Genomic DNA, 17,781 nt, shown 5'->3' on the forward strand with positions numbered 1-17,781 from the left:
ATGGTTGAGAACAGTGGACAGCTGGCCCGGCAGGAGTCATGCCACTGGGAGCAGAAGGAAACAGGCCACCCCAGAGAAACTAAGGTATTTTATTTGAAGTAGCGGACGGAAAGCCGCAAGTAAAAAAGTTCACGGGCTGGGAATGAAGGTGTCAGTGCACGGGCGTCAGGGCCTCGTACAGCCTCTGCGCGGCCAGTTCCACCATTTCCCGGAGGGACTCGTCCTCCTCACTACCTTCTTCACACTCCACAGTCTGAAAGAGAAAGACACAGACACACTTCAGCAGACTACGCTCCACCCTGGAGGCTGCTGCCAGACCCAGGGCCTCGCACACCTGTAACAACAGAGACCAAGAGCCGGAGGGGTGGGGCATGAACAGTCCCAGGCCAAAGCCCCCAACTTGTCCATACACGCCCCACGTCAGTCTGTGCAGCGCGATTACTTAGCCGGCCATGGAGGTGGTGAACTACTTACTCACCACTGGGTGCTATGTGGTTCAAACCACCTAACGGCCACTGCTTTGTTGTTGCTGTTGTTTTTAAAGATAACATTAGTCTCACTACACATGCTGGCTTCAGACTTGCCAGAACTCAGGCTAGTCTAGAACTCATGATCTTCTGCCTGAGCAGTGGGCTTACAGGCATGCGTTACCAAACCTGGCTTATGGTAGCTCACATCTTACAGTTCAACTACAAAGCAGTGCCAGGCCAGCTTGGGTTACAGAGTTCCAAGGCTAGCCTGGGCTACAGGATAAGAACCTATCTCACAAAACGAAACCAAACCAGGAACCAGGGTGCTGGGCTTACAGGCATGGGCTTCAAGGTGCCCACCTCTGTATGTTACCAGGGAGAACCCATGTGCCCACCTCTGTATGTTACCAGGGAGAACCCATGTGCCCACCTCTGTATGTTACCAGGGAGAACCCATGTGCCCACCTCTGTATGTTACCAGGGAGAACCCATGGGCCCACCTCTCTATGTTACCAGGGAGAACCCATGGGCCCACCTCTCTATGTTACCAGGGAGAACCCATGGGCCCACCTCTGTATGTTACCAGGGAGAACTCAGGGTTTTGTCCACACTATGGGAGCATCCTACCAGCTGAGCTAGCCTCCAGCCTCCAAACTATAACAGTCAACTGCCAGGGCCGTGATCTTGTTCCTATCTTTATCTTATCCCCCACACGTCTTGAAACATGTGGACAGCTACATACCCGTGTCTCCAAACTAATATTCGCCGTTTTCCCGTCCACTGTGACACTGAGAACAGAGTCATCTTTCACGCTGACACAGTCTTCTCCAAATATGTCCCTTGAAGTGAACAGAAATTGGGCATTAGTGGGGAAGTCCAACTCTACCTGTTTGGGGAGAATATCTTGAAGCACGTAGGATGCTTTTCGCTACCCTGGAGGCACGCTGTGGATCACCAGCTGAAACAGCTCCATCACCAGAGTGCCCCGTTGTTCCATTCAGCAGCACTGTTTTGCTTGCATTTTTGATTTAATGCTGGGGATCAAGCTCGGGGCCCTGCACACACTGGACAGACACGCCGCCCCACCAGCCCTCTAAAACCCTTCTGAGACAGGGTCTCACAAAGTTCCTAGAATGGCCTCTGACTTCTATGCAGCACAGATCTTGTGATCACCCAGTTTGGGGCCAATTTGGGCAATACAGTGAAGTTATGTCTCTAAAACAAAACGCCAACTAAAGCCATCATTTAATTATGTTATCACCATGAAATTTTAGAAAAACATAAGGAACACAAAAACCTTCTGAACACTAAGATGTCTGCCCAAGTCACTTCAACTTAAAGACAGAAGCAGCCATTGTCATGAGAACTTGTAAGACCCCTGGAGGATGTTAAAGTTGGCTGCCAGGTGATGGGCTCTGACTTAATCCACCGATTCCTTGCCAGACAGGCCCAGATCATGCTGGCGTCGGCACAACCACATTGGTAACCAGTACACAAGGCCCAGGGGAGGAAGCAGGGCAAAGGGGACAGCCCGTGACTCTGAAGGGGACAGCCTGTGACTCTGAAGGGGACAGCCTGTGACTCTGAAGGGGACAGCCTGTGACTCTGAAGGGTAGAATACATAGAATATATACACTCCCACCACCACGATGTTCTACTCCACATCAGGTCAACCCCAAGGCTAGCTGGTTGTGGCAAGTGCTCTGAAATGTTTCTCCCCTCTGCCCTGCAGACACTGTCGATAATGAAAAACTAAGTTATTCGTTCAACAAGCAAACGAGAGATGAGCACTTTAGGCACAATGCTAGGTGCTGAGCTTATAAACTAACTATCCACTGTTGAGAGGTTTCCTAATTGCGAGAAGCATCCTGAAATCGGCTCAAAGACCAAGTACAGAAAGCCACCATCATTAGAAATGTACTGAGTCTAGAGACATTTCATAGTTACAGACCTAGTGGAAAGAGCCTATAACACCCACTTTATCAAATAATTCACTCCCAAGCAAACATTTAAAATAATTCTTTTTTGTTTTGTTTTTCAAGACAGGGTTTCTTTGTGTAGCTTTGGCTGTCCTAGAACTCACTCTAGACCAGGCTGGCCTCAAACTCAGAGATCCACCTGCCTCTGCTTCCTGAGTGCTGGGATTATAGGCATGCTCCACCACTGCCATGCTAAAATAATTCTTAAAGGCACAGGGACGTTCAGCTGACATCAGTACCCAGTCTCGACAAATGTGCAAGCTCTGGAAGCATGGTGCCAACCAGGCAGACATTGGCATCCGGCACCAAACAGTGTGAACTTGGCGATAACTTGGTGCATCTGCAGCACGAGGACACACCATGAGTTCAGCACTCCCACCCGCGCACCCGCACACCCACACACCCAGCTCCCGAGACTTACTGGAGCATGACCTCCAGCCTCTTGCTGTAAACGTGCATCTCTAACTTCTTAGAGACCTTCTGGACCGCACCTGGAGGACAAACAGTTCAGTCTCCATCTTCCCACTACAGCCACCGGACAGGTCAGCAGAGCACCGTTACGGAGATGTGAAGTAACCACAGAGATCTCCTGGGCACAGCATGTGATGTGTCACCTGCCCACAATGGCAAACTCACGTGCTGTGCTGTGTCATCTCAGTGTTTATAAAGGAGCCACAGTGACATTTCAGTTCACTTTTATTTCCCATATTTCTCAAACTTCCATTTTGAGGAGAGGTAAGATTATAGGTCCAATAATTCCAGAGGACACATCAAGCTCTTTGTATCCAAACGTTATGCACATATATATCCTCTGATATAGCATCTGATTATGAATGTTTTCATAAAAACAATACTTAAGAGGCTGGAGAGATGGCTCAGTGGTTAAGAGAACTTCTTGCTCTTGCAGAGGACCTGAGGTCAGTTCCCAGCACCCACTTGGGGCAGCCCACAACCTGTAACTCCAGCTCCAGGGAATCTGACGTCACATTCTGGTCTCTACAGGCACCTTAAACTCATGTGCACATACACACACAACAAAAAGTAAACCTTAAAATAAATAATACTCGCCAGGCAGGGCAGTGATGACACACACCTTTAATCCCAGCACTCAGGAGGCAGAGGCTGAACTCTCTGTGAGTTTGAGGCCAGCCTGGTCTACAGAGTGAGTTCTGGACAGCCAGGGCTATGCAAAGAAACCCTGTCTTAAAAGCCAAATAAAAGCCGGGCGGTGGTGGCGCACGCCTGTAATTCCAGCACACAGGAGGCAGAGGCAGGTGGATCTCTGAGTTCCAGGAGAGCCTGGTCTACAGAGCTAGTCCAGGACAGGCTCCAAAGCTACAGAGAAACCCTGTCTCGAAAAACCAAAAAAAAAAAAAAAAAAAAAAAAAAAAAAAATTACTACTTTTTTTTTTAAAGACCTCAACAAACACACAACTTGATGGTCAAGATGAGTCATCTTTAATCTGGAGTTGAGTGTGCACACACACAAACTCTTTCCCCTGAGGATGTACATCACTAAGAAGCCCTGGTGCTCACTGTGCAGCCCAGGCTGGCTCACACTTGTTGGGACCCTTTTCCTCTGACTCCCAAGTGTGGAGATTATGGGAATGGGAACCCACACCCAGCTCCTTCTCAATGTTTTTGTTTTTGAATCCATGAGGCAGGGTCTCTTGTAGAGTCCAGGCTGGCCCCAAACTTGCTATGTAGCTGAGGCTGGCCTTGAACTCATCTTCCTGCCCCTAATCGTCAAGTGCTGGTGTGACTGGTGTGCACCACTGCGCTTGGCCAAACCGTTCTCAGAGCTGGGCAGGTTCCCAGGACCTGGTGTGCACGAGGCCAGTGCTCTCAGCAGTGATGCTCCGCGGTCACACGGAGCAAACAGCAGCGTTCACAGGCCAAAGGGGAGGATGAGACACGCAACAGAGACGCAGCCCACCAAACGCTCCCCGGGGCCGAGGGAGGGTCTGGACGTGCTTGGCCTGCTTATTCTTGTGACAGAGTGGCCAACACAGAAGACTCAGGAAGTGACCAGCTCCACTTTCTCACAGCCCGTGCCCACCATGTAGAGACACTTTTGTGGTTGTTTCTCTGGGTAGCCCTGGCTGCTCTGGATCTCACTCTGTAGCCCAGACTGTCCTCAACCTCAGAGATCCGCCTGCCTCTGTCTCTCAAGAGCTGGGATTAAAGGCGTGCGCCACCACCACCGCCTGGCCAGACAGGAACATTCCATACTAAACAGGCTCCAGCCTCATGTGAAGGGTCCAGCGTGGGGGGCATCTCCCAGAATACCTGAGGTGCATCTGGAGACCACAGAGCCAAGCTCCAGCCATGGCACATGTGCTCGCTGGTTGGAGTCACCATTCTATTCAGTACCTTCCCTTGAACCTGAGGACAGCTCTCTCCTTGACAGACATGCAGGCTCAGCTGAGCAATATTTTAGCATCTCTGTTCACAGTGTTTTAGGAGAACTGTAACTAAACGGGATTCTACCTTTGTGGGATCAGACTCCTACCGTGTGAATGATGAGCCAGAATGAAAAATAAGACACTGAAGATCCACACTATCCTGTTCACACCTTAAAATTACACACTAGAAACCAGGAAAACTTAAGGTCTCCTCAGGTCTCCTCTGATTTTTGGTTCTAAGAATCTGGGACAGAAGGAAGGGGTAAGCACGGGGTAAGCATGGGGCAAGCCGTACCTTTCCTGATTTTGGGATTCGACTGAACTTCCAGTATCACGGTGGTCACTGTGTCTGCATACATGTCGTTAGAGGGGTTCGCCAGCCACTACAAAGAAAGGTGGAGTCAGGAAGGGGGAACCGCAGCCATACTGCCCAGCTCTGCCCATCAGGACACCAGGCTGCAGGGAGCCACTGTGCCAGCTTTGCTGGGAACCAACTGTCTCCTAGTCACGTGACACCCATTGAACTGCCTTTTAATCAGCAAAAGGGAATCTACTAAGCACCCACTTTGTGGCCAAAGGTTTTCCATGCAATGACATTTAATTTCGCCAATTATTTTATTAAAAAAGAAATGTAACATAACTGTTAGTGCTGGATTCACTAGATTCCAAACCTTTCCAGACTTTTTAAAATTCAAATGTGAGTCCCTCATTTTACCCTCTCCCTTCCTTCCCTCCAACCTCCATGTTAACCCCACTGCCAGCTCCTCTCTCCAACTCACGGCCTCTGACTTCAACTGCTGCTTTCTCTTCCCCTAGATACAGAAACACAGCCTGCTCAGCATGTACGGCCTTATCCATGGGCACTGACTTCAGGTCTGACCACTGGTCCTGGAAAGCCATCGGGGACTTTTCCCCTGGGAAGACTATTTCTCCAGTTCTGAGAAGGCCTTGGGTGCCTGTAGTTTTGACTAGGGCTGGGCCTGTGAACTTCCCTCTTCAAACTGAGGGCAACCTGGAAGACCAGGAACCACACTTCTCAGCCTTTACACCTACGCTGGTCGGAGACCTCACTCCCCCAGGAGGTGATGACTGGGCTCACCTCTAGAACCACCATGCCTGGCTCCTGTATGACAGTGATGTTTTTGAACACCTTCAGAGCAGGTTTCTCTTGAATTTCTAGTTCTTCTACATCACCTGAAAAGAATGACATGATTCACAGAATTTTCTTATGGACTCTAAGGGCACTCGTCTTTGTCGAGATGGTTAAAACAGAGCTGCTGAAGGCGGGGAACTAGTAACACTGAACAGCTAGGTTCTGTGCTAACTGCTCATAGCAACTGTGGACAACACAGCACCTAATCCTACACACGCACCTCAGGCACCAACTCCTGGGCCGTCAGCTAGAGAGATGATCCTCAGCTTTAGCGTGGGCCTCAGGGCCAACTCCCCACCTCTACCTTGAGCCCAGTCATCACACCCGGAAGTCCAGTTGCTGAAAGCTCACTAGTTCTTTTTTTTCCGCCAAGACAGGGTTTCTCAGTGTAGCTTTGCAGCCTATCCTGGAGCTCGCTCTGTAGCCCAGGCTGGCCTCGAATTCAGAGATCCACCTGCCTCTGCCTCCCGAGTGCTGCGATTAAAGGTTCACTAGTTCTTAAGCAAATCTTCTCAAGGACTAGCTAATTAATTCATGACTTTTCTCTTTGGCCATAATTCTTGGATGAGGTCAGTCTAAGGTAGGAGGGAATCCTTCCCCCACTTCTTACAGAGCAGCACTTCACTTCAGGGGCTGTGGGGGGCTCCTCAGAGAGCCCACCCCCGTCAGGTATCGCCTTGCACTGGTAAAGACAGAAGCCTCTCCTTTACAAGGGTGAGAACAGAGACGTAGGCTTAGGCTCTCACCAAGCCAGTACAGACCTGTGCCGGCAGACCAAGGAAGGTGATACACAAAATCCTAATACAGCTAACGAGAACAGACTTTAATACAAGGAGGAAGGACCACTGACATCTTAGGATGGGGAGTGATCAAAGATACTGTGGGAATTTTGTTCTTAGAGATTTATCTATCATTGTGTTCACAGCGTGCTGCCTGCAGGCCAGAAGAGGGCACCAGATCCCATTACAGATGGTTGTGAGCCACCATCTGATTGCCTGGGATTGAACTCAGGACCTCTGGAAGAGCAGCCAGTGCTCTTAACCCGAGCCATCTCTCCAGCCCCTATTGAGGGATTTTTAAAAATTTGTGAGTATATATTTTTTTCCAATCTTGTTTCCTTTTTTAAAAATTGATTTATTTATTGTGCATTGTTGTTTTTCCCCGTGTGAGGGTGTCAGTCTCCTGGAACTGTAGTTAGACAGTTGTGAACTGCCATGTGGGTGCTGGGAATTGAACCTGGGACCTCTGGAAGAGCAGTCAGTGCTCTTAACCACTAGGCCATCTCTCCAGCCCCAATGAGTATATTTTTAAATTTCCACTTGTATGTGATAAAAAGACCATGTAGCACACACAAGGAATTCTGAGACAACTGCTAAACGAAGCACATTGCTCCTTAGATTCAGATTTCTGACAAGGAGGCAATGAGGTTAACCTCAGCGAACGCACCTGTCAATCTCTGCAGCTGGTGACAGAGCAGACTGAAGGGCCCGGTGTATGGGATGGCTTGGGTCTGCCTCACAGTGCTCATGGCCAGGTCGGTGTAGTCTGAGAAGACAGTAAGAACAAACACACTTTCAGAGACCAGCCCACCTGAGCATGGCGGTAAACACATAACCCTAGCACTCAGGAGGCAGAGGCAGAAGGACTGGAGATTGGGTCCAGCCTCAGCTACAAAGTGAGACAATAGCTCAAAACCAAAACCAAAAATGAAACTATACCAAATTACCTGTCCCAGACCCAGCAGGGTGAGCCGCTGTCCCAGACCCAGCAGGGTGAGCCGCTGTCCCAGACCCAGCAGGGTGAGCCGCTGTCCCAGACCCAGCAGGGTGAGCCGCTGTCCCACAACTGGCAAGCTGCTGCTATATGTTTCCCAGCCTACTGCTCTATACTCATCCCATGCCACCCCAGTGAGTCTGGGTTCTGGACACAGGAAAGTCCCCTTAATCCTTGGACATATTAGGTCCTTGAATGTCTCCAAGCCGGTGTGCCAGCCATCTTTGCCTTCTGTTCTGCTCAGTGTCTCTTTCTAACTACTGGCGAGAGTGGTCCTCACTTGAAACACACTCCCTCTCTAGGGAGGCTCTCCTTTGTGGTCTCTGGAACAGGACTGCCCCCAGGACCAGCACTTTCCTTTTTTGTTTTTTCGAGACAGGGTTTCTCTGTGTAGCTTTGCGCCTTTCCTGGAACTCACTTGGTAGCCCAGGCTGGCCTCGAACTCACAGAGATCTGCCTGCCTCTGCCTCCCGAGTGCTGGGATTACAGGCGTGCGCCACCGCCGCCCAGCCTGGATCAGCACTTCTAACTAGTACATCAACAGCCAGGACCAGGCGTTAGGAACTCGCCAGTGTCCAGCATTAGCCCGAAGGCTGGCCTGAGAGATCACTGGGGCTGGAGAGGTCAGCAGTCAGGAGCACACCCTGCTCTTGCAGAGGATCCAGGTTGGGTAAACTGCCAGTTGCTCCAGCTCCTTGGGGGTCTGATGCCTCCAGGCTCTGCAGGCACCAGCAGTGAGTGCACAAACATCTTAAAAAATAAATTTAAAAAGAAGTTTATTAAATAGTGAAAGGGGGAGGCAGAGCAGGCCGATCTGAGTTTGAGGCCAGCCCGGTCTACACAGAGAGTTCTAAGTTAGCCAGAGCTACACAGAGAAAGCCTGTATCTCGGGGAAAAGCTAGTGAAAAAGCAGCGTGGACACGTATTTGTGTGTGCTCTGGAAGCTGAAAGGTGACCTATCTCACAAGTAAACATCTAGTTATGGGGTGACCCTCTTCCTTCACAAAGCATGCACAACTTGTCAGCACACGACAGCACTGAGTGTGAATGCACTGTTTACCTATCTTGGTGTCTGTTATGTTCCCTGTATCATCTGGGAAAGCAGGACTCATCAACGGCTCAGAGTTTACACAGGTCAGAGCTCACTTGGAAGTAGTCATACATTCTGGGGAAAAGCAGTTTACAAACATGAACGCAGGCCTATCTAGCTTTGGTCCAAGCCCCACTTTTCTCTCGTACATGCTGTGTGTACGCATGCGTCTCTGGCTCCACAGTCTGGGTCACATGCCTTCACAACGCAAGGAAACTCCAGTGCAGCCAAACAGTTCAGCGTTTGATTGTTGCCAGGCGGCGGTGGCACACACCTGTAATCCCAGCATCTGGGAGGCAGAGGCGGGCGGATCTCTAGAGTTTGAGGCCAGCCTGGGCTACAGAGTGAGTTCCAGGACAGCTACACAGAGAAACTACAAATGGATTATTCTTTCCTCCTGGCCATTCTTCTGGAGAGATGAAGGATGAAAAAGCTGAGCAAGTTATGGAAAGCTTGAGTCATAGAGGAACAAAACATAAAGTGTACCCAGGGCCTGAGCATGCCCACACCACACTGAACCAACAAACGTAAAAAACAAAATGCTAGTTGAGCGTGGTGTCGCACAACTCCAATCCCAGCTACTTAGGAGGTTGAGTCATGAGGACTGAGTTTGAGGCAGCCTGAGCTACACAGTGATGCTCTACCTCAAAAACAATGAAAAGGGCTAGGAATGTAGCTAAGTGATGGAGTACTTGCAGAGTACACAAGGCCCTGAGGCTAATGCATAGTACCAGTGAGCAGCCTCAAACCAAACAAAAGAAAGAGTTAATCCGGGGAGTGCAGAGCTAATTCAGAATTAAAGGTACTCCACTGCCAGAGAAGACAGAAACAGGGCGGCTATGACGTCAGCAGGAGCGGTCCCTTCAAGTGAGCTCTCTTAAAAGCTGTGATTTGGCCGGGCGGTGACGGCACACGCCTTTAATCCCAGCACTCGGGAGGCAGAGCCAAGCGGATCTCTGTGAGTTCGAGGCCAGCCTGGGCTACCAAGTGAGTTCCAGGAAAGGCGCAAAGCTACACAGAGAGACCCTGTCTCAAAAAAACAAAAACAAAAACAAAAAACAAAAAGTTGTGATTTGGTGAGGAATTCGAATATTTCAACATTTTCAAGGAAAGTCTCTTTCCCACAGAGTGATTCAGATTCCACTCACCTGTCGCTATTTCATTTGCTGCTACCTGACATCTGACCATGTGTGCAGCCAGATGCTGAACAGGTAATGGAGCTTGTCGCTGAAGCTTCAGGAGCCACGGTCCATTCCAAGAACCCACAGTGTGGAAGGAGAGAACCCACTCCTGACTGCTGTCCTCTCTCACACACACACACACACACACACACACACACACACACACACACACACCACTAGACTCGGCACTTTTCACACTTCCTTGCAGTGCTCAGAGCAGACTGCATTCACAGTGAACAGTGTACTTACTGGAGAGGTCACAGGGCGAAAGTATGTGGTAATTAAAGTTTCTTTTAACGAGAATTCCAGAGACCCGCTGGCCCTGTTCTGGTTTCTTGTCTGCCAAAAAGCCCATGACCTAGTGAAGACAGAGCAGAGTGGTGTCAAAGGAGGGCCTCGGGCTGTCATCACATGAGGTGGGGTGTGTGGAGGGGAGCTCAGACCCACAGAGGAGGAAACAGCGTTTCTGAACACAACACAAAGTTCAGTAAGGATAGGATCACACACCAAGACGACACTTTCAACCACTCAAATACACAAACCTGACAAATTAAAAACTACAATGTCTATTTCTTTTATTATTGTCTTTGCTTTGTTTCGTAGACAATGTCATATGTAGCTCAGGCCTGCGCCCTCCCAAACTGCTGGCCACTCTGCTTTCCTCCAAAGGGACGGGCTTTAACATGGTAGTGTGGACAAGAGGAAGGCAAAGAGCTTTACAAATTGTCAACACTTTTGGTGACGCTAGGGACCCATCTCGGGGCATGGCTGGCAAGTACTCTACCACTGAGCCACACCTGTCTGTGGGCAACACAGCTCAGACAGAAGCCCCTTCTCTGGGGTAAAGCCGCACCCCAAGTCTCAAGGTCCTGTTTCCCCCTATGATTCTGTGACAATCAGCCCGCCAATCAGCTTTCTCTCTCTCTTGTCACTTGGAGAAGGTTTCACTACTGCAGCTCATGCTGACATCAGACCTCCAACCCTCCAGCTTCAGGCTCCCAAGAACTGGAATCCTAAGCCTGTGCCACCAAGGCAGGTGTCCCTTAGGACTCCCCCGGGGCCAGAGCCACAACTCAGTGAAGACCACTTGTTGCTCTTGCACAGGTCCCACATTTCATTCCCAGCACCTAACTGGTGCCTCACAACCATCCATAACCCCAGTTCCAGGGGATCTGATGCCCTCTTCTGACCTCCTCAGGTACCAGACACACAGACAGACAGACAGACAGACAGACAGACATGAACACATCTCCCTGAAAAGAACACGGTTGGGGTCAGCACCTGCTGCCTTGTACCTTGGCGAGCTTCTCTCCCCTGAAGTTCAGGGTCACGGCCTCTGTGTTCCGAGGATTGTGGACCTCGATGTGAACCTCATCATTATCTTCATATTCTCGGATCAGCGCTGCTTTCAGCCTGGCCATTTCGTTCTGTTCCCCATGGACTAGAATCTGCACAGAATAAGATATGGAAGTATAAAAAACCCCTCACCACAGTGAAGGACTGTCTTTAAGAACAGTAGTTAATTCATGAAATGTTCACACGTGAACTGAGGAAACCGGCTTGTCTTTTTTTTTTTTCTTTCTTTTTTTTCCACACTCGAGAAAGGGTTTCTCTGTGTAGTTTTGGTGCCTGTCCTGGATCTTGCTCTGTAGACCAGGCTGTCCTCGAACTCACAGAGATCTGCCTGGCTCTGCCTCCTGAGTGCTGGTATTAAAGGCATGCACCACCACAGCCTGGTGTCCTCTTGTCTTAAAATTCATTTCTATCTGTGTGGGGTGTGGATGAGCGCAGCAGCTGGCAGAGGCCAGAAGAGCCTTGGGAGCTGGAGTTACAGGCAGCTGTAAACCTCTGGATGTGGGTGCTGGGGACCAAACAGGTCTCTGAAATAGGAGGAGGCAGTCTGAGCCACACTGAGCTGTCTGCCCAGACCTAGCTTCCCTGGTGTAAACTTGTGCGGCATGCTTCCTCTGTCTGGGTCCTGGGCACCCACTGTAAGAAAAAGTGAAGGAGCCGATGTATGCATGAATAGGATGCACTCACTCCCTGTCATCTCTAGCTCCAACGTTCACATCGAAGGCTGAACCAGGCGGCTTCCCTGGCCCTTCCAGCTTTAAATAAACTTTCTTTTTTTCCTCCTGCTAGGAAAACATTCATTTTCTTTAGGTTTTGGACAGTTTCTTGTTAATTAAAGCAACTGCCAATGAGATGCAATGTTTTAAAGGGGTATCTACCTCTCTGGCACTGGCTATCAGGCCATCTGTTTGGCTTGTACTGCCTCTGTCCTCCATGGCAGGCACCTCGTCTCCAAACCACTGGTAGATAGCTTCTATCTGGCCCGTGGAAGCACGGCCAGCATTACTCCAGGACAAAGGATCGTCACACTGGGGTGAAAGGCCCAGTTTGGACTGCCTGAACACTAACCACAGCACTGCTGTGGACTGTGTGACCCTGACTGAGCTACCCAACACCTCAGCTGCCGGGTTCCACAATGGCATCAGATGCCAAGACTGAGCAAGTACATGTGTTAGAAAATGAGTACCCTGGCACTCTATATGCAGTAAATGCATGCTACTGTAACTGTAACTTCACATGCAGCCACACACTGGATAGTAGTGCTGGTTATTGGAAGGTAAACATCAAGTCCCCACTGAGGATTTAAAACTAGAAGCACAGACAGAACCAGACGACCATGAGATGCAACCAGACCGAGGTGAGGCAGCAGCAGCCGTAAGCAGGACAGTCTCCCTACCCGGCCTCAAGGTATGGGGTGGGATCCGTGAATCAATCACACATACAGCAGAAACACATGACGGGGTCTATACTGTGCTCAAACTCTACAGCCTACATTCCATGCCAAGGAGGGGAGTCGTTTTCTACATGGAAGAGTCTGTTCATTAAGGGCAGAGGGAAAATGCTTAGAAGGACCAGCATGCTGGAAAGTGTGCAAAAGCTAACGACACTATCCACCACTAGATGTCACTCACACCAGCCTCCAGGAGAAACAGGCTATTCCTGGCTCGACAAGCGGTGTGGCTGGACCTTGAAAACTCACGACTCCACTTACATGAAATACTGAGAACTGTCAGATTCAGAGGCGGGAAGCAATTAGAGAGAAAGTGGGCAGGCTGAGGAGACAGCAGAATGGGGCACAGGCTTTTGCTTGGGAGGCAGACAGTTCTGAAACCGGAAGTGGGGGCAGCTGGGGCAGCTGCGTAGGTGATGCCGCGGAATTTCATACTTAAAAATGGTGAAGAATGCAAACAGCGTGTTGTATAGATTTTGGGACAGTAAAAGTATCTGATAAAGAAACAAAACACACTAACGAAAGGCCATTTCCTTTAAGCAGATTTTCAGAACACTAATCTTATTTTTATGGATACTCGTTCCACTTCCAGTGAAAAGCACCTAATTGTTTTCAGCTTAAAACTCTTCCAAATTCCACCAAAATATATAATTGCTCCCTTTCTCTGCCTTTTAAAACTACTATCATCACATGAATATATGATGTGTGGAGGGTGTGCATGCCTCAGCATGCATGGGAGGTCGAGGGCGGCTCGGTCGGTTCTCTCTACCTCTACACAGGTCCTGAGGCTTGACCTCAGGTCAGAAGGCTTGTGAGGCAAGCACCCTATCCTACAGAGCCATCTTGCTGGCCCACTGTGACTTTTCTCATGATACTTACAAAGTAGAGATAGGTTACTATCTACTAGATAAGGAACTAGTACAGCATCTGATTATATCTCCGTCTGTGTAAACCTGCACACTTACTGAGACTGTCCCTCTTTAAACGACGTCTACACTGTCACTTTAACAATACAAAGCGTGCACTATGGGCCAGGCACCGTGTCAAGCACGTTCTCACTCATTTCTGCACAGCGACCTTATAAAGTGCATCACCCTGATTTATAAAGCACAAAGAGGCTCCACAACTTGCAGAAACACACAGCAGGCAAAGGGGGGAGCTGGGGTTCAAGGCAACAGTCACACCCCCAAGCCTGGTTCTCGGGCTACCAGGAGGCAGCAGCAAACAGCGAATGCTAGAACAGGCTGGTCAGTCGGAAGGGGTCTGGGTAAACTAAAGAAACAGTGCCGAGGGCCTCACTCACAGGGGACCAGTGGAGTTTGTTAAACCAAGTGGGGGCAGGAGCACGCCAGGTTTGTGGGGGCCCCCAAGTCCATGCACCTCACTGCTAGACATGGCATTCACACACTAACCACATGAGGCGGCTTCAGAGCACGGATAAATTCACTGGTTTGCTGGTAATCTGTGTGAGCAGAGAAAGAAATGTAATCAACCGACATTTTCAGTGGCAACTTCTGTCCAGACATGGTGGTGATTTCTTCGGGCTCAGACATGATGTGCTGTGGGAAACAAGCACAAGATAGACAGACTGTGCAATCAGACAAAAGAAGGTGCATTTCCGCGATGTCTTACGCAGTCATGCTCTCTAACGTTAACTTTAGGACCTGTACCATCAAAGCCAATCTCATGTTCACGACTTAGCCATACCAAACACTTGTGTTTTTCATTATCAGAAAGGTCAGAGGATTAACCAGCACTCAGTGCCCACAGACCACTGGCAGTGAAGGCTGTAACTGCCGAGAAAGTTGCGCCCAGCTCTCTGTGGTCACAGCTCCTTTCAGGCACCAGGACCCACCCTGCACAGCACACCTCTAGGCTGGACCGTCTGAGCAATGGCCAGCAGGTTCTCTAATGACTCCACAGAATGTGGCAAAGCATGGAAATGTCCAGAATGAGAGCCACACCCTGTTTTTCAGTTAGCCTTTTCTACCTAAAGAAGATGGCGGTCAGCCCAGGCACGTTACACAGCTCTGTAAAGTTCTGCAGTGTGTACATCCTAGGCTAAGAACAGCCCTCTCATGCCTAAGGAAAGTGTCCATGACACAGGTTGTGTACCCATCATCTGAAAAACTTCTAAATTTAATATTTTTGAGCAAAAATGCCCGGGGAAGCTCAACTGGTAAAGCCTACACAAAATAACCCTAAATCTAAAAGCCGCAAAACCTGCACGTGACTTATTCCAGCATTCTAGAAGAAATACCGACCCGCACCCCAGGACGGAAACTGACCTTGGCAAGCGTCCCTTCTACGCAGTACCCCGCGATGATGACGCCGTTCCTCTTATCTGTGCACCAGCTTTCAAACAGTTCCCTGGACAGGCCGTTCTGAATCATGCCTGGCGAGGCCATTACGACACTGGGGCCAATGTCGTCAAAGTGGTCCATGCTCTGACAGGCAAAAGAAAGGTTAAAAACCCACTGTCACCAGGCTGTCAAAGCAGCTCCACTTGGAGTAATCACACTTCTGCAAGGGTCGTGGGAAGACTAGATAACACTGTGCATTTACCTGGCTGGGCGGTGGTGGCGCACGCCTTTAATCCCAGCACTCGGAGGCAGAGGCAGGCGGATCTCTGTGAGTTCGAGGCCAGCCTGGGCTACAGAGTGAGTTCCAGGAAAGGCTCCAAAGCTACACAGAGAAACCCTGTCTCGAAAAACCAAAAAAATTTAAATTAAATGTGCTGGACATGGTGGCCTTTAATCCCAGCACATGGAAGGCAATGGCAGGTGGATCTCTATGAGTTCAAGGCCAGCCTGGGCTATGGAGAAAGATCCTGTCTGAAAAAACCAATACCAAACAAACAAATTCAACATGTTAATACTGCAAATATGTTATTTCAAAACATTTGGTCGAAATATACTTTAAATTAAATCAGATTTCATTAATTGATCTTGGAAAGCCAAATATAGGCATTTTGTAAATTCCTACAAGGAACTTGCAGTGCTAATCAGAGGACCAGATGTGAACGACAGAATCTACCCGTGACCTGCCATATTTTCCCTTTCTGCAGCAGAAGAGATCTAAGTTTACAGCAGCATACTGAGGGCATGTGGCGATTTAGAGTGAGCAGGCTGGACCACAGTGAGTCCCAGCACCGTGATACAAGCCATAGAGCAGGAAGCCTCAGCGGGGAGGGCTGTAGGCTGCCCTGCCCCCGCCCCCACTCCCTCCACAGGCATCACCTTGAGGTTGCTGATGTGTTTGAAAACAAAGGGGTTGTTGATGTTGATCTGCTTCCGGATCTTGTCGTTCATGGCGTTCACGTAGGTCTGGTACACTGCCATGCACTTCTTGGCCAGAGATGAGGCATAGTAAATGGGAATGTCGTGCAGTTCTGGGTGGTTCTGCCAGTACTCATCTACAGAGATTTTATGAGAGGCAACATCACTTGGCAGACGAGGTGAACAATTCAAATAATTAACGATAACAAAATTGACTTTAAAAATTTGAACAGCTGAGAAATGAAGTACCATACAACTATATTTTAGTGAGTTTGAGAAAAACTTCCCTGTTCCTTACTAATGTAAACTACAAATCTAAATACTGGTATAACATCTAAAACTAAAGGTGGATAACAGATCAAAAATGTGGAAGCTTTAACAATCTTTCATTTTAAATTTATACTGGTTAATAGACCATAACTGACTACTCCAGAGGCACTGGCCTCTCTCGAGATTTAACACAAGTATTACTAATGTAATTCGTATTTTAGACAGACTTATCAACTGCTTATTAATCATTATTATAATTGTATTTCCAAAAACCCTTTACACAAACCACTTACTACTAATTAATGAAACAGTTAACAAAATACCCTCACATGAAAGCTTATTTCCAGGGAAAAACTCACCAAATCCCAGCATTTTATACACATACTGCTCAGGTGCACCCAGGAAATGTCTATCTGGTACGAAGGGTTAGAAGTTGGAGCTCACAAGAAGGAGGAGGGGGTTCACACTGAGGTATGTGGGGGTTCACACTGAGATGCCACTCATTATTACCTGCGATCAAGTTCGCCTGGATGACTGACATTTTTATCTGGGAAACCTGGTACCCTGCATGAGGGTGACACCGCAGTACCACCTTCTGCTCTTTGCTGGTCACACAGCTGTCCACGCACGATCTGACAGACCACCTTGACTCACCACCACGTTCAGAGGACTGAGCAGTGCAGTCTCCATGAAGGCCTGGCCCTGGCCCTGAGCTGTGTTAGCCTAGCTTCCCTATTCTGTTTTCCATTCAATGACAAAGACAGCTTGTCCCCATCTCGGAGATGGCAGCACGGAACGCGTAGGAGACAGTCCCTCTACTCTCTTCTTGCTTGCTATGAGCATAGGTGCTATCTACAAGGATGCTCCCCTCGTGGACATGACTGTCCAAGTTCAGAGGGATTACCAAGCACAACACACACCCCTCTTGGAACGAAGTTATGCACATAGACTGAAGTCTTCAGAAGACAGAGAGAAGCAGAGCATGTAGTTTTTGAGTCCTATTTTTTTCTTGCATACTTAATATTCTGTGAAAAATCTACATTCTGTCCTCTAACATGACTTCTTATGTTCACTGACATGGTATTTCCTGAAACTACTACAATGATGAAGGTCAGGCCTGGGATCCCAATATGTGGGAATTCATAGCTAACCTGGGCTACATAGTAAGACCTTCTCTAAAACAAACAAACCCTCAAATAACAAAGGACCCCGAAGGACACACTACCTATCTCTCTTCCCGTCCTGAAAGTGTCACTGCTAGTCTAAAGGTGCTCATGTTGGAAGGCACTGACACTGACGGGAAGCAGAAAGCACCCCAGCTTGGCTCTCCTAGCAGTGGACGCGAGGTGCCCTCTCCCCAGCTCTCAATAGCACCAGGT

The 17,781-nt window shown here is 49.0% G+C and overlaps 1 protein-coding gene across 2 annotated transcripts in view; it reads right to left on the reverse strand.

Annotated features, from left to right (window-relative positions):
• Positions 1–73: 73 nt before the first annotated feature.
• The window catches only part of Cpsf3 (cleavage and polyadenylation specific factor 3), a 29,240-nt gene continuing 11,532 nt past the window's right edge, over positions 74–17,781 (reverse strand). The window contains exons 8-18 of one of the 2 annotated variants that reach the window (XM_036171454.1): positions 16,094–16,269; positions 15,143–15,301; positions 14,267–14,413; positions 11,347–11,499; positions 10,301–10,409; positions 7,454–7,552; positions 5,954–6,048; positions 5,150–5,237; positions 2,871–2,940; positions 1,213–1,309; positions 74–253 (exon numbers count right to left, since the gene is read on the reverse strand). In XM_036171454.1, coding sequence (XP_036027347.1) covers positions 152–253; positions 1,213–1,309; positions 2,871–2,940; positions 5,150–5,237; positions 5,954–6,048; positions 7,454–7,552; positions 10,301–10,409; positions 11,347–11,499; positions 14,267–14,413; positions 15,143–15,301; positions 16,094–16,269 — 1,295 coding nt within the window. In that variant the 3' untranslated portion in view covers positions 74–151. Of the gene's footprint in view, positions 254–1,212; positions 1,310–2,870; positions 2,941–5,149; positions 5,238–5,953; positions 6,049–7,453; positions 7,553–10,300; positions 10,410–11,332; positions 11,500–14,266; positions 14,414–15,142; positions 15,302–16,093; positions 16,270–17,781 lie in introns of those variants that run through there. The other variant, XM_036171455.1, reaches the window with a different exon arrangement.

The sequence above is a fragment of the Onychomys torridus genome, chromosome 21 (assembly GCF_903995425.1).
Source record: "Onychomys torridus chromosome 21, mOncTor1.1, whole genome shotgun sequence".
NCBI lineage: Eukaryota > Metazoa > Chordata > Mammalia > Rodentia > Cricetidae > Onychomys > Onychomys torridus.